The 12,082-nt window shown below is 42.7% G+C and overlaps 1 protein-coding gene across 1 annotated transcript in view; it reads right to left on the bottom strand.

Annotated features, from left to right (window-relative positions):
• The window catches only part of CA10 (carbonic anhydrase 10 (inactive)), a 964,183-nt gene that overhangs the window by 208,228 nt on the left and 743,873 nt on the right, over positions 1-12,082 (bottom strand). The window contains exon 5 of the mRNA XM_078650807.1: positions 2,994-3,089. Coding sequence (XP_078506933.1) covers positions 2,994-3,089 — 96 coding nt within the window. The remainder of the gene's footprint in view (positions 1-2,993; positions 3,090-12,082) is intronic.

The raw sequence follows: 12,082 nt of genomic DNA, 5'->3' as shown, positions 1-12,082 counted from the left end.
CATACCCACCCTGAACCCTAAAATTGCCCGCTGACACCCCAAAACCCACACCTTCCCTGAACCCTAAAATTACCCCTGGCACACCAAAACACATACCCACGCTGAACCCTAAAATGACCCCTGGCACCCCAAAACCCATACCCACCCTAAACCCTAAAATTGCCCCCTGGAACCCCAAAACCCATACCCGCTCAGAACCCTAAAATTGTACCCTGGCACCCCAATTTGTAACCCACCATGAACCATAAAATTACTCACTGGCTCCCTAAAACCCACACCCACTCTGAACTCTAACGTTACCCACTAGCACCCCCAATAGGTAATGATGTGCTGAAAAATGCATTAAAGTTCCTGGAACTTACATAAAAAACTTCTGACTGCTCCTCTGATACTATACTGTGGAGTCGGGCTGATCAGCAGCACTGCGTCCTGGCATCCAGCCCCTCGAAGGTCTCAGATTTGATAGGTCTCCTGGATTCTCCTTGCCTGGGTCCCCTCTGCTTCTTCGCTGCTGCCCTTGGATGCGAAAATAGAAAGATCCATGGCCCTGTTCACCATTTATCTGGTGAGCAGTGCGGTGGATGTGAATTCTATCCAAGTGCACAGACAGCAGGGTGAAAGGGATGGCAGTGCAGGTAATGCTTTTCCTTTGAAAATTAATGTCTGCTGGTGTCTTAGCCCAGGGTTTGCTGTCTGTGCACTTGTATGGAATACACATCCTTACAAGTGCACAGACAGCACACCCTGGGCTATGACGCCAGCAGAAATTCCCATACAAAAGAAAAGCGTCACCTGCACTGGCCATGCCTTCCTCCCTGCTGTGCACTTCACACCCCATGCTTATAACCCATCAAGTGCTTAGGTGAATCCCTGCCTTCAGGCAAGGATTTCACCTCTGCGCCACTCTAAAGGAAAACAAGAGGTCAGGGCAGGGGGGTTCACTCGAGGAAACTGTTCAGAGGCTGGCTGTCTGCTCGGGCTGCTGGGCCTCTCAGAATGCATAATAAAAATCACATTCTCTGCTCCGATGCGCAGCGTTAGTTAATGATTTCAGTGCGTGTCATCTTAGCCCGGGCAGAGGAGGCGACGGGGGGGGGCTGAAGCCCGGTGAGCCCAATGGGTGTTGCGCGCCTGCTTGCACATGTGCGCATTCGGCTTCCACACCTTATAAAAAGACGCACTGCAAGTCTGGATCGGAGCAGATGTAGCGCTTATTGAACTCGTCCATGCAGGTTTCAGCCATGCTTCTAACAAAGCAGTCCTGCAGCACCCTGCTCTCGATGTCTGAAGACCAACTTTCACCAGCCGTCAAGTTTGTTAAGAAGTCTGAGTTTAAAATTGGTAATGCTGACTTCACTCTTCCAGGGAGATGTAGTCCGTCAGAAAGATTTTGCTGTTGAGTACCAGCTTACAGTAAACTACAGCCCCCATGGGCAAAAGCGTGCAAACACCAGACCCTCCCTTTCCCAACGTCCCACTTCTGCACCCGACCAGTCCAATGGAAACACACAGTATGTTAATGCAGTTCTGTATTCACTGTTTCTCACCAATAGCGCACGGGCCAAGTGTGGAAAGGGAGGAGTCGAGGTACAATCAGGCCCACCTAGGTACAATCAGTACCGCCTCCTTCCAACTTCTACAACAAATCGTAGCCTATCAGCGTGTTGAAACATCGTGCGTATCGGTGACGTCGGTGGCTCCGGTGCATCAGAACAGAGGACTACTGTAAAAAACAAGCATTTGAATGCAATACGACTCGTATTTACGTGAGACGTATTGCATTACAAATGGGAGTTTCCGTGTGTAAGAAGGCATGAACAGGAGTGGTGGGGTTAAAGGGGGACAAAAAATCTGTGAACTGCGGGAGGGGTCGGGGGGACACAGGGCAGCAAATAGTGTTCGAGTAAAGGGGCTGATAGCCTGGGAAGGAGCAAAATGACGACATAGGCATCAGAAGGCGGGACTAACTAGCCAATCACAATGTAGAAATTATGATTAAAGCCAATCAAAAAGATGGGCGGAAAGTGGGTGGAACTTGCCCCACTATAGTGTATACAGCATCTCTCGACAAGACAGCGCATGCACTGCCTAGGTGAGACCCAAAGAAGCCTCAGTCGTAAAATGAGGAAGGCAGTTAAAAGGCTTGTGAATTAGCAGGCTGTCAGTGAGTGTTATGGAGCTCACCAAAGAATGTGCACTTGTCAGAAAAGGGAACCTGCGCTCAAAAAGCACAAGAAAAGAAAAAACTTATGTGACGTGGGAGTTAATGGTTGTGAAGAGTGAATGGGTGTCATGTGAGGTCTTGCCACATAAGAGGACTAAATACATGATAGGTTGGGTGTGTTGCTTGGAGGAAGTCTTCTTGGCAATGGACAGAGGCCTTCCCCTCTGTGAAAAGCAGAGGATGTTGAGAAATAGTAAGAATGACAGGGCTACACTGTGGAAACATAATTATCAACTCTGACAAAAAGTATCACCCCAGCCTTCCCACTGCAGTATGCTATGACTAGCCAGGATATGGGCACATGGTTGGGTCAGGGAAGTACAACCTTCTCTAAAAGCAGTACACTAGCCTGCATCCGACCGATAAAATGGCAGAGCACCAGAAGGGCTACGGGGTCATTTGTTAGTTTGAATGATCAGGTAATCCTGTTCACATTATGCCGCACAGTTTCATCTGGTTTAGATTTGTCAGTTTGCACACACCATTTTCCTGAATCCCCTTCATGAGATTAACACATATTCATGACTGCCTGCAGGTTAGATGTGATTGGGATTCCTGTGAAGACCTTTCAGGGTTTCATACTGTTAAGTTCAACAGTGAGCTCAGGGGACCCCGAGAGAGGTTTGACGGCAATATATATTTTGTTACATTTCAATTGACAATGTCTGTCAGGTGAAAGCTGAGTAACTGGCAGACACACTGAAAATACACTGGACAGCTTCACAACATGTATTAAACTTTATCACAGGCACTTACTGTATATACTTACTTTTAAAAATATTGAAATAATCACCAATCCATTTGGACTTTTTGCAGCTTCTGTAACGTTTGTATATAATTCATGGTTATAATGGATCAGTTGTACCTGTAAGATGTAATACATTTAATCAGATGAGGGACAGCCTAAAGTTTGACCTATTGTACATTCAGGAAAATATTGAGCAAGTAATTGTATGAATTCAACCAAAGTATACATTTTGATGTACAGAGTGCTGCAGAATACTAGACGTTTGCATAGAGTATCAATTCCCCTGAATACAAATATACATTTAGACTACTAAGAAAACTGCATCCAGCTATTACTTTTCATTAACCAAACAGTTCATAGAGGGGATTTTGGACCATTTGTTTGAGCCTTTGCTTTGCTGGAGAGTCATTTAAATTCTGCATCATCCACCCAGAGGCTTACACAAAGTGAGGTAACGGGTCACCCCCTCCAGCCAGTGCTTAGCATGAAGCATTACTTGTATTTTGGATGAAACTAGAAGACAGGCGGTACTGTTGGCAGTGAAGGTTTTGCTCTTTATTTCTGAATCTGGATCAGGAAGGTGTGAGTAGAGAAACGCATTAAGACCATTTTAGGATACAGATGTAGAGCAAAATTTTTCATTTGTAGGGGTGTATCATAATCACTAGTAGTCCACATCCACACATATTCTTTCATTGCATTAACATGGACATTAGAATGTGAATTGTTATGTTAATTGTGGTGTAATTAGGGACATTTCGCTGTAACCGTGAAGAAATCAGCATAGAAACTAGATGTAACTAGCTGAAATCAGTAAACTGCAGAATTTGAGTATACTACTGACAATTATTCATGTATTCAATATGCTTGTGTAACTTTTTTACTTAGAAATATGCAGTATAAAGTGTTTATTTTAGGAGCAATTTCGTAATGCCTATGTGCTATCTTTCTTACGTTAGCCGAATTCTGTTGGCCTGAAATACATTTTCCCTGGAAGCTCTCTGATTAGATTTAATTGTTGAATTTCATGTGCATGTTGGATTCTGTTCCTTCTCATGTTTCTGTTGCATGTGGAAGAATCATCCTTATTAGCTAGAATAATGTCTTTGTTTTAGGAGCTAGGCAAAGAGAGAGGGGGGTGTTGGTTGACCCAAATGATGTGAGGAGACTTCTTAGGAAGTCTTTACACGCTGTCACCTTAACTGATCCTGCCCCACAAAATACTTATTGAGGAATGTCACATTAGTGCTGGTGTAGGGACAGATTAATGCTTTATTCTCACAAACATTTGATGCAAGGGAACTTGGATGTTTGTATCCTGATCCTCAAACTCATTATTCTGCACATGTTGCACTGCCTTAATTTAATCTGCAGGTTTGACTTTGTATTAGTTCCAATGTATTTCCACACCCTCATCTTAAGGTGCCTGAATGTCCAATTGTTTTTGGCCTATATCCACTTCGGTGCTCATCACAGTAGTCATGTGTTCATGATGGCCTGGAGCCGTCAGAACGTTGTCGCTCTGCCACCCCTGTGCGGTTGAATTAATCAGTGGGCAGAGTTTTGACGGCTCCAGGCCGCCATGAGCCTACCGTGACTCATGATAGCCGGGAGCCGTCATGCGCACTGTGGTGCCACGCCCAGACCCCCCGCACTGCGCCGAAATTCGCGCCGAGGCGAAGGGGTTAAATAAACCAACTAACCTTATTTGGTAGTCTGTGATTCTTAAGAGTCATAGTGAATTGGAAATGATTGACCCACTAACTATTTCTATTTCTCTCCCACCTACGCTTTCATGCGGAGAAAAAGTACAATTGACTCAAACTCCGCTCCTTCAATACCGATACAGGATATCATATCAGAACACAAAATGAAAAAAATTGTAGTCCATAGAAAAGGAGGCTTTTTGGTTTGCTAATAACTTGAAACTTTCTCCCAAAAAAGCAAAGTCACTTCACCTCCTTCCGAGAAAGCTTCAAAGTCGAACCATCAAGTGGGGGCCGAGAGAAAAAATGATGGTCCCAAAAGCAAATTTCCCAAGCAGCACTGCTGCAAAAACTGCTGAATGAAATTATACCAAAATTGGCAGGAAGCTAGATCTTGGTTCTCATATTGTGCTTGTTGTGATGTGGTGTAAATCCGTTAAATAGTTTCTGAGAAATAAAGGTTCAAAAATATTTCTATATATCTGGACTTTTGAGGGATTCTGCAGACAATATCTCAAACCCAGTTTTCAAAAATAGAGCATTCTGATTGGCCCTGGGAGCTTTTTTCCCTTGGGCCCGAGGAAGCTCCTTAGGCCAACATTTTAAAAACCCATCCCCTGGGGCCAGGTTAATTTAATTAAAGGTTTGGAACGCATGCCCTCCTCGTTGAGCCAATGGTTTCCCAGAGACCCCATCCCCCAGGGGCTAAATTCGTAAACAAAACGTTGATGTTGTCACTGAGATATACACCTAACTATAACATTACTTCAATCTTTGATAGATAGATGGATGGATGGATGGATGGATAGATAGATAGATAGATAGATAGATAGATAGATAGATAGATAGATAGATAGATAGATAGATAGATAGATAGACAGATAGATAGATAGATAGATCTGCAAAGTGTACAAGTATAAAGCCTTTTTTTTAGGGTGGTGTGGTTTGTGCTGGTTGTGCTGGCATGTGGTTTGTAGGTGTGATTCTGTATTTGCATTTCCATCCCTGCGCCCCTACTTAAGTTTTCCTTTTCTCTTACTCTGTAGTACCTCTTTCAGTTTTTCCTGTAACTCCAACATTTATACTACAAACGTAGACATAGGTGTAAGTAGATAATGCACTTGTGCCTGAGAACTCTGAGCATGTGAGATACGACTGGCATACGAAATCTCTGCCCGTAACTTTATGAATTCCATTTATGAGTACTTGAGTAAGTACTGCTTAACGTACTCATAAAGGCCTTTTTTGAATTGTAACGATAGACACGAAAGCATGCCAATTGCCTGCCAACAATGTCATGATGTGGCTGTAGACTCAATCACACTTAACCACTTCTGCATCAATCTGAAGATATACCTTCTGTTCCTTGGTAGAGCTATGCTGCCAGTTGCAGAATGGTAAACGTTTACTACTCTCACCAGACAACAGCATTCTTTCAAGTAAGAGGAGATTTGCTATTCAATTTTTTAATGGCGAGTGAATATATGGTGATTAGGCTCACAATTTATATTTTCAAATCCATTATTTTGTGGGAGAATAATGCAAATTATGTTGTTCGAGGTATTGAGCATATTTTAGTTTTCTGATGGTGGAGAGTTGCAGAGATGTTATTGATTTCTCACAGTGTAGTGTTCCCATTTAATGTGTGGGGTATTGCCTCTTAGTAGAGTCAAGGCAGATATGTATACTGCACAGATATGTCTATATTCTATTCATAACCAGTACAAGGGGCCAAATTACAGAAAAAAATAACTTACACTAAATTAAATATGGTAGCAATTTCCGGCGCTACTGAGTTTAAATAAATGAAACACTGCACTACTTTATGGTTTCTCACAAAACTGAGGAGCAATATCACTCCAAAGCAGAAAAATCAAGTATGTGCTTGGATAAAATAAGTGCCAAATACAAAAATAGGATGTACAGCATCACACGAGTGTAATGGAAGATGTAGATTTGATCTAATAAATGTACCCTACTGAGTGAATGCCCATATATTATCCTATGCTAAGCAGCAATAGCTCCAGTTTTGAATTGTGTGCCACTGCCGGGATGCAATGGCCATCACTGTGGGTGCACCATTTAAGAGTTCATTCAGTCTTTTGTGGTGCTTAAAACATGATGCTAACGATGCCAGCCAATGAACAGTGCTAATTAAGTATGCCAATGTTCTGTCAAAATGCTAGCTGGTCAGGCAAGTACTGCCCTTGATAGGAGATTGATGACTTTGCCAACACGCAGTTCCGGGTACCAAGTTACTTGTTCAGCATGCCACTCCTGGTGCATGCTGCATCATATACTCAGATATGGCGAGCATGCATTAGTATAGGATGCCCAGGGCTCTAGGATTTGCGAGCCCTGGCCTAAAGGGGAATGTGCGAGGCCCCTCTAATTTAGATAAGTAGCCCCTTGAAAGGAGACCATTCACAAACACTACGGGACGCCCATTGTCCAGCATTTTGGCGCCCCCACAGTTTTAACTTTTAGCCCACAAGCAAATCTCACACCTTCAGTCCAATAGGTGTGAGAATTGTTTGTGGGCTAAAAGTTAAAACTGTGGGGGCGCAAAAATGCTGGACAATGAGCCTCCCACAGTGTCTGTGAATGGGTCTACTTGTAATTGGGACAAGAGGAAGTCTCTTCCTCCCCTATGCCCCCAGGCACCATGCCAGAGAGGCATTTGAAAAGGATCGCCAGGGAAACAACAGGACACCTCACCAGTGCAGGGCCCCATGCTGGTTGGCTGAGTGCGAGCCCCTGGGCAGCTGCCCACACTGCCCATGCCTAGTGCTGGCCCTGAGGATGCCTGCGTCCGCACTGCCCTCGTTTCAGAAGCTCGCTATTCCACGAACAGTATCTGTGTGGCCCATTTGTGTAAAACGACAATGCATGCCATAAACCACATTATGGGGGTATGCCAAGTATCGCTGCTCCGCCATGATCTATTTTGGCTCATATGTAAAGCATCATTGGCATATTAGAAGCCATAAACTCAAGAGGCCTTATTTATGAGGCCTTGCGACAGTTTTGCGCTTCCGTTGGATCACTTTTTGTGACACATCGACGGCGTAAAACATGCCTCCGGTTGCGCCCTATTTACAAAGTGACTCATCTAAGCAGATGCGTCACTTTGTAAACCCCTGTGCTACGTTATACCTGCGCCAGGTATAATGTAGGCAGGGTGGGCGTTTCCACGTGACTCAGTGAAATCTACGAGATTTCACTGCGCCACTTCTAGGGTGCAAATGCGTCAATATCTTACGCCTGCCTCACAGTAGGGGTAAGACTGACGCAGGCCCTTTCACATGGGTGTGAAAGTACACATTGCTGGAGTTGCGTCACTTTTGTGACACACTCCAGCAATGCGTCACTTTTGCGCCTTCAGATACGTTAGAAATACTGGCGTATCTGTAACTCCTGGCGACATGATGCACCATACAGTAAATATGACGCATCCATCATGTCGCAAGGAGGGCACACTGAGAAGTGACGCATCGCTGCTTGCACGCAGCGATGCGTTACTTCTCATAAATGAGGCCCTATATGTAAAGACTGTTGCAAAAGAATTTCTACTGACCAGTATTTGTATGCCAGACTACACATTGCATTGCAACGCTCACATTGTTGTGATTTGTACAACATGTTAGAATCAACATTAGTTTGTTATGAACAGCAGCAGTAAAATTCCAGAAACCAAAGCTCCATTTCAATTTCTCTCTCTCCTACTCACATGGCATGGGCTATGATAGGGTATGGTATGGCAGGAGTGTTGTTATAATGATCAGTAAACCCGATGAGATGCAGAAGCACTTTTCTGGACAGCTGCCACCTACTGCCTGGGAGCCCAGTGTCAGTGATCACGACCCGCATGGTAGTAGCGCGGAGCTATATAACACATGAGTTTTGAGACAGTTTTTATTGATGCATGTCGCAAAATGGATACCCTCAGCAAAATATGTATTCGTGTTATCATGGGAGGGTTGGTATTTTTAGACCCTAGAGGTCTGAATTACTATACCAGGCAGCGTGCATCCACTTGCCCACCCAATAAACTCTTGTAAATCATGAAGTACAGGAATCGTGTTCAAATTATTTACGACACTCGGGGCTCTGTCCAAATTGTAATATACCCTAAATTGTCATTTCTACAGGACCTTTACACCTTGGGGAAAAGATGCTTTCTACTTTTTCGCTCTGTATACAGTAGTGGGGTAAGTGTCGCCACCTGTGTAGACCATATCCATCTACTACCTAGAAAAGGTCATGCAGCCATAATTAAAATCTCACACAACCTTCTGTACTTAGGTCCTGCCCTTTAGGATATCGCACAGCTGTCAATCATTATCATTAGTGTGAGCATTGCAGCAGTTGCCACCGATATTGAAGGTAAATACTTGGTAACCAATGCATGACGACACATAAGGAATAATGTAACGTTATAGGTAATCACGGGTGAAGGGGGAGCCCTATATGCCTGTTAGGGCAGTTGGTCTTTCTCTCTTTTTCACATATGTTTGAGGAAGCAGGCACACGATCCATGATCATTTCCTTTTCCTTCTTTGTACAAGTTGGTCGCTCTTAACTATAGTGAGTGGGTAACCGGCTCTACATCCTTTGTTATCTTTCTTTTTCTTTTTCTTCTACTTTGGAAAAACTACACAGTATTCTCCTTGACATTTTTTGTGACAAGTTATGGAAATATAAATATGTATGAACAGTGTTTTTAATCTGGAATTGTATAAAATGTATATATGGTAAAAAAAAGTAGGACAGTCTATTTGTACTCCCCATGGATATACTAGTGATATTTTTCTGACAATATCCTTCCTCTTTGTTTTCATCTTTTTCAGACAGCAAAAATACATGGCTACCTGATGAAGGATCAGCCGAAACGGGCGTAGATTGTATATTGTACATTTAGCCATGACAAATTTTTATGATTCAATTTTTGTATTATCTGTCTGTATGAGTTCCTTTTTTCTTTTTTGTTTCTAGGATGTTATTATTATTATTATTATTAATAGCATTTGTTAAGCGCATGGTTGCACAAAGAACAGTGCGTCCCCGCGCTGAGAATCCCAATAATCATCATATCAGCCCAGCTCAGAAAGAAGCACTAGGACCGGGAGGAAGAACTAAACTAATTAACCTTGGGGAAGAGATGGGTTTTCAACCTCTGTCTATGTTTACTTGAGAATTCGAATGTAATATAGTATCATTGGCTCTGTATTGATAAAATGAACTTTTATGCCAATGTGAGACTGATTTACGAGACATATTATCATTAATTGATTGATGTGTGTACATATATATACTTATGGTCTCTCTTATGATACATCTCAAAAAACGTTTTGAATAATAAATATGAATTTTTAATAAATCAGTAACCATGAGTTTGTACATATTTTTATAGATATTTGGTCCATGTTTAAAGATGTTTCCTATAGAATGCTTCTACAGGTGATAGCACCTGACTCACTACTGATTTAGGGACGGATGTACGAAGCATTTTACCGGGCGCAAACGGGCCATTGCGCCGTTTGCAACCGGAAAAATGTGACTCAGTAACTTGTTACAAAATCGTTTTTGGCTTTTGAGAGTCAGTATTAGGAAAGGGCATGTTTAGAGCGTCCCTTCCTAATATCGAATAGTACTGGTATGTATGAATGTTTTGTGACCGGGGATGCGGTCGCAAAACATTCACAGTTACCACCAACTTCAAGTTAGTGGTAACCCATTTGAAAACGGGAAGAGGTCCCTAAGGGACCCCTTCCCCTTTGTGAATGTGGGCACCGCCATTTTAGAAGAGCAGGCAGGACCACTGCCCACTTAAAAAAATTTAAAATCTAGCTTTTCATTTTTCTTTTTGAAATGCATCCCATGGTCCTTTAAGGAAAACGGGCTGCATTGCAAAAACATATATATGGCTTTATTTAAAAAGCAATCACAGACATTGTGGTCGGCTAACTCCAGCAGGCCACCATCCCTGTGATTGTAGCCATTCACAATGGGTCGCAAAGTGGGACCTGCCTCATGAATATTGATAAGGCATGTCCATATGTGACCCACTGCAAATCACTAACAGTGTCGAACACACTGTTGTACAGTGCAGCTTGAGATTTCCTGAAAGCGAGTAACTAAAATTAGCTATTTGGAAATCGCAAGCACAAGGTTTCGTGAACCTGGCCCTCAGCCTGCAGTTTAAAAACTATTGCTGTGAGACACAATCCCTGCATAACTGGGAGTACCATACCTAAGAACATTTCAAACATACCATAGAGGAGGAAAGAACTGAACCAGGGGATAATGCATGACCACACCACGGAGAGGGATGCCCCTGGTAAACCTGCCTAGGGACACAATCACACTAATTATTCTCTCTAATGGGGGAGGGGCAGAGACTTGAGAGGTGGGCCAGTAAGGATGTCTGCAGATTATTTCTACCAGACGTCTAATTTTACTGAAGCCTGAACCAGTAGCAGCATCCATCAACTGTTGGAAGTGTCTCTTGAGATGTGCAGCAGTGTACACTCTCCGATAAAGACGTTGTACTGAATTTGGTGTTTTGGTTCATACTTCCAGACAGCAGCACCTGGGAGTAGGCATATCATTTGGCTGCCAATTAACATGGTTGTAGGGTCTGACTTCAGAGCCCTTTCAATTCTGCTCCTGTTGCCCGGTTCAGTGAGTTTACGGCCGAATTTTACAGCACTTTGTAGAGATGTGCAATACAATGTGTAACCACCGTAAATCATTTTATGGGCCTTTCTTCATTACCTTTTAGAAACACATCCATTTGTTAATATATATGTGTGTTTGGGTGCTCTTCCAGAGTTACAGTGTCAGTCAGTCAGTCAGTCAAAACCACTTTATTCGATTAGTTAAAATCATAAAAGTATTCTAGACAATATTTAAAACAATTAATACATATTAAAATCAATTAATACAGAATTAAACATGGCAAAGGTTAAAAGACAGGTAAAAGAGAGTAATTACACAAATTCGTTTCAGTTTGCGCTCAACAGTACAATGGACAAGAATTAATTAACTTTCAGCATTAGAAATCCGATCTTAACCTTAGTCTTTTACTTCTTACAGATGCAGCCAGGAAACTAGCAGTACAGAACATAATTACAGGAGAATCCAACATCTGTAAATATAACAATGCAGGCTTGTACTGCGTAAAACTCAACTCCTTCAGTATTGGTTTTAAGTATCGCCTCCAAGGTGCACCATAAAATGAGCAAAAAAACAAGAAGTGTGCATTGTCCTGGGTGGAAAAACCATCACATTTACATGGGGACGACTCCTCTAGCCTAAACCAATCTTTCTCGTCCCACAGGATCATATACATTTGATTGAAACGGAACTTGGATAGTAGCCACCTATGGAAAAAATTTGTGA

Source organism: Lissotriton helveticus, chromosome 7 (genome assembly GCF_964261635.1).
Source record: "Lissotriton helveticus chromosome 7, aLisHel1.1, whole genome shotgun sequence".
Classification (NCBI taxonomy): domain Eukaryota; kingdom Metazoa; phylum Chordata; class Amphibia; order Caudata; family Salamandridae; genus Lissotriton; species Lissotriton helveticus.
This window is presented reverse-complemented; position numbering and strand designations above follow the sequence as displayed.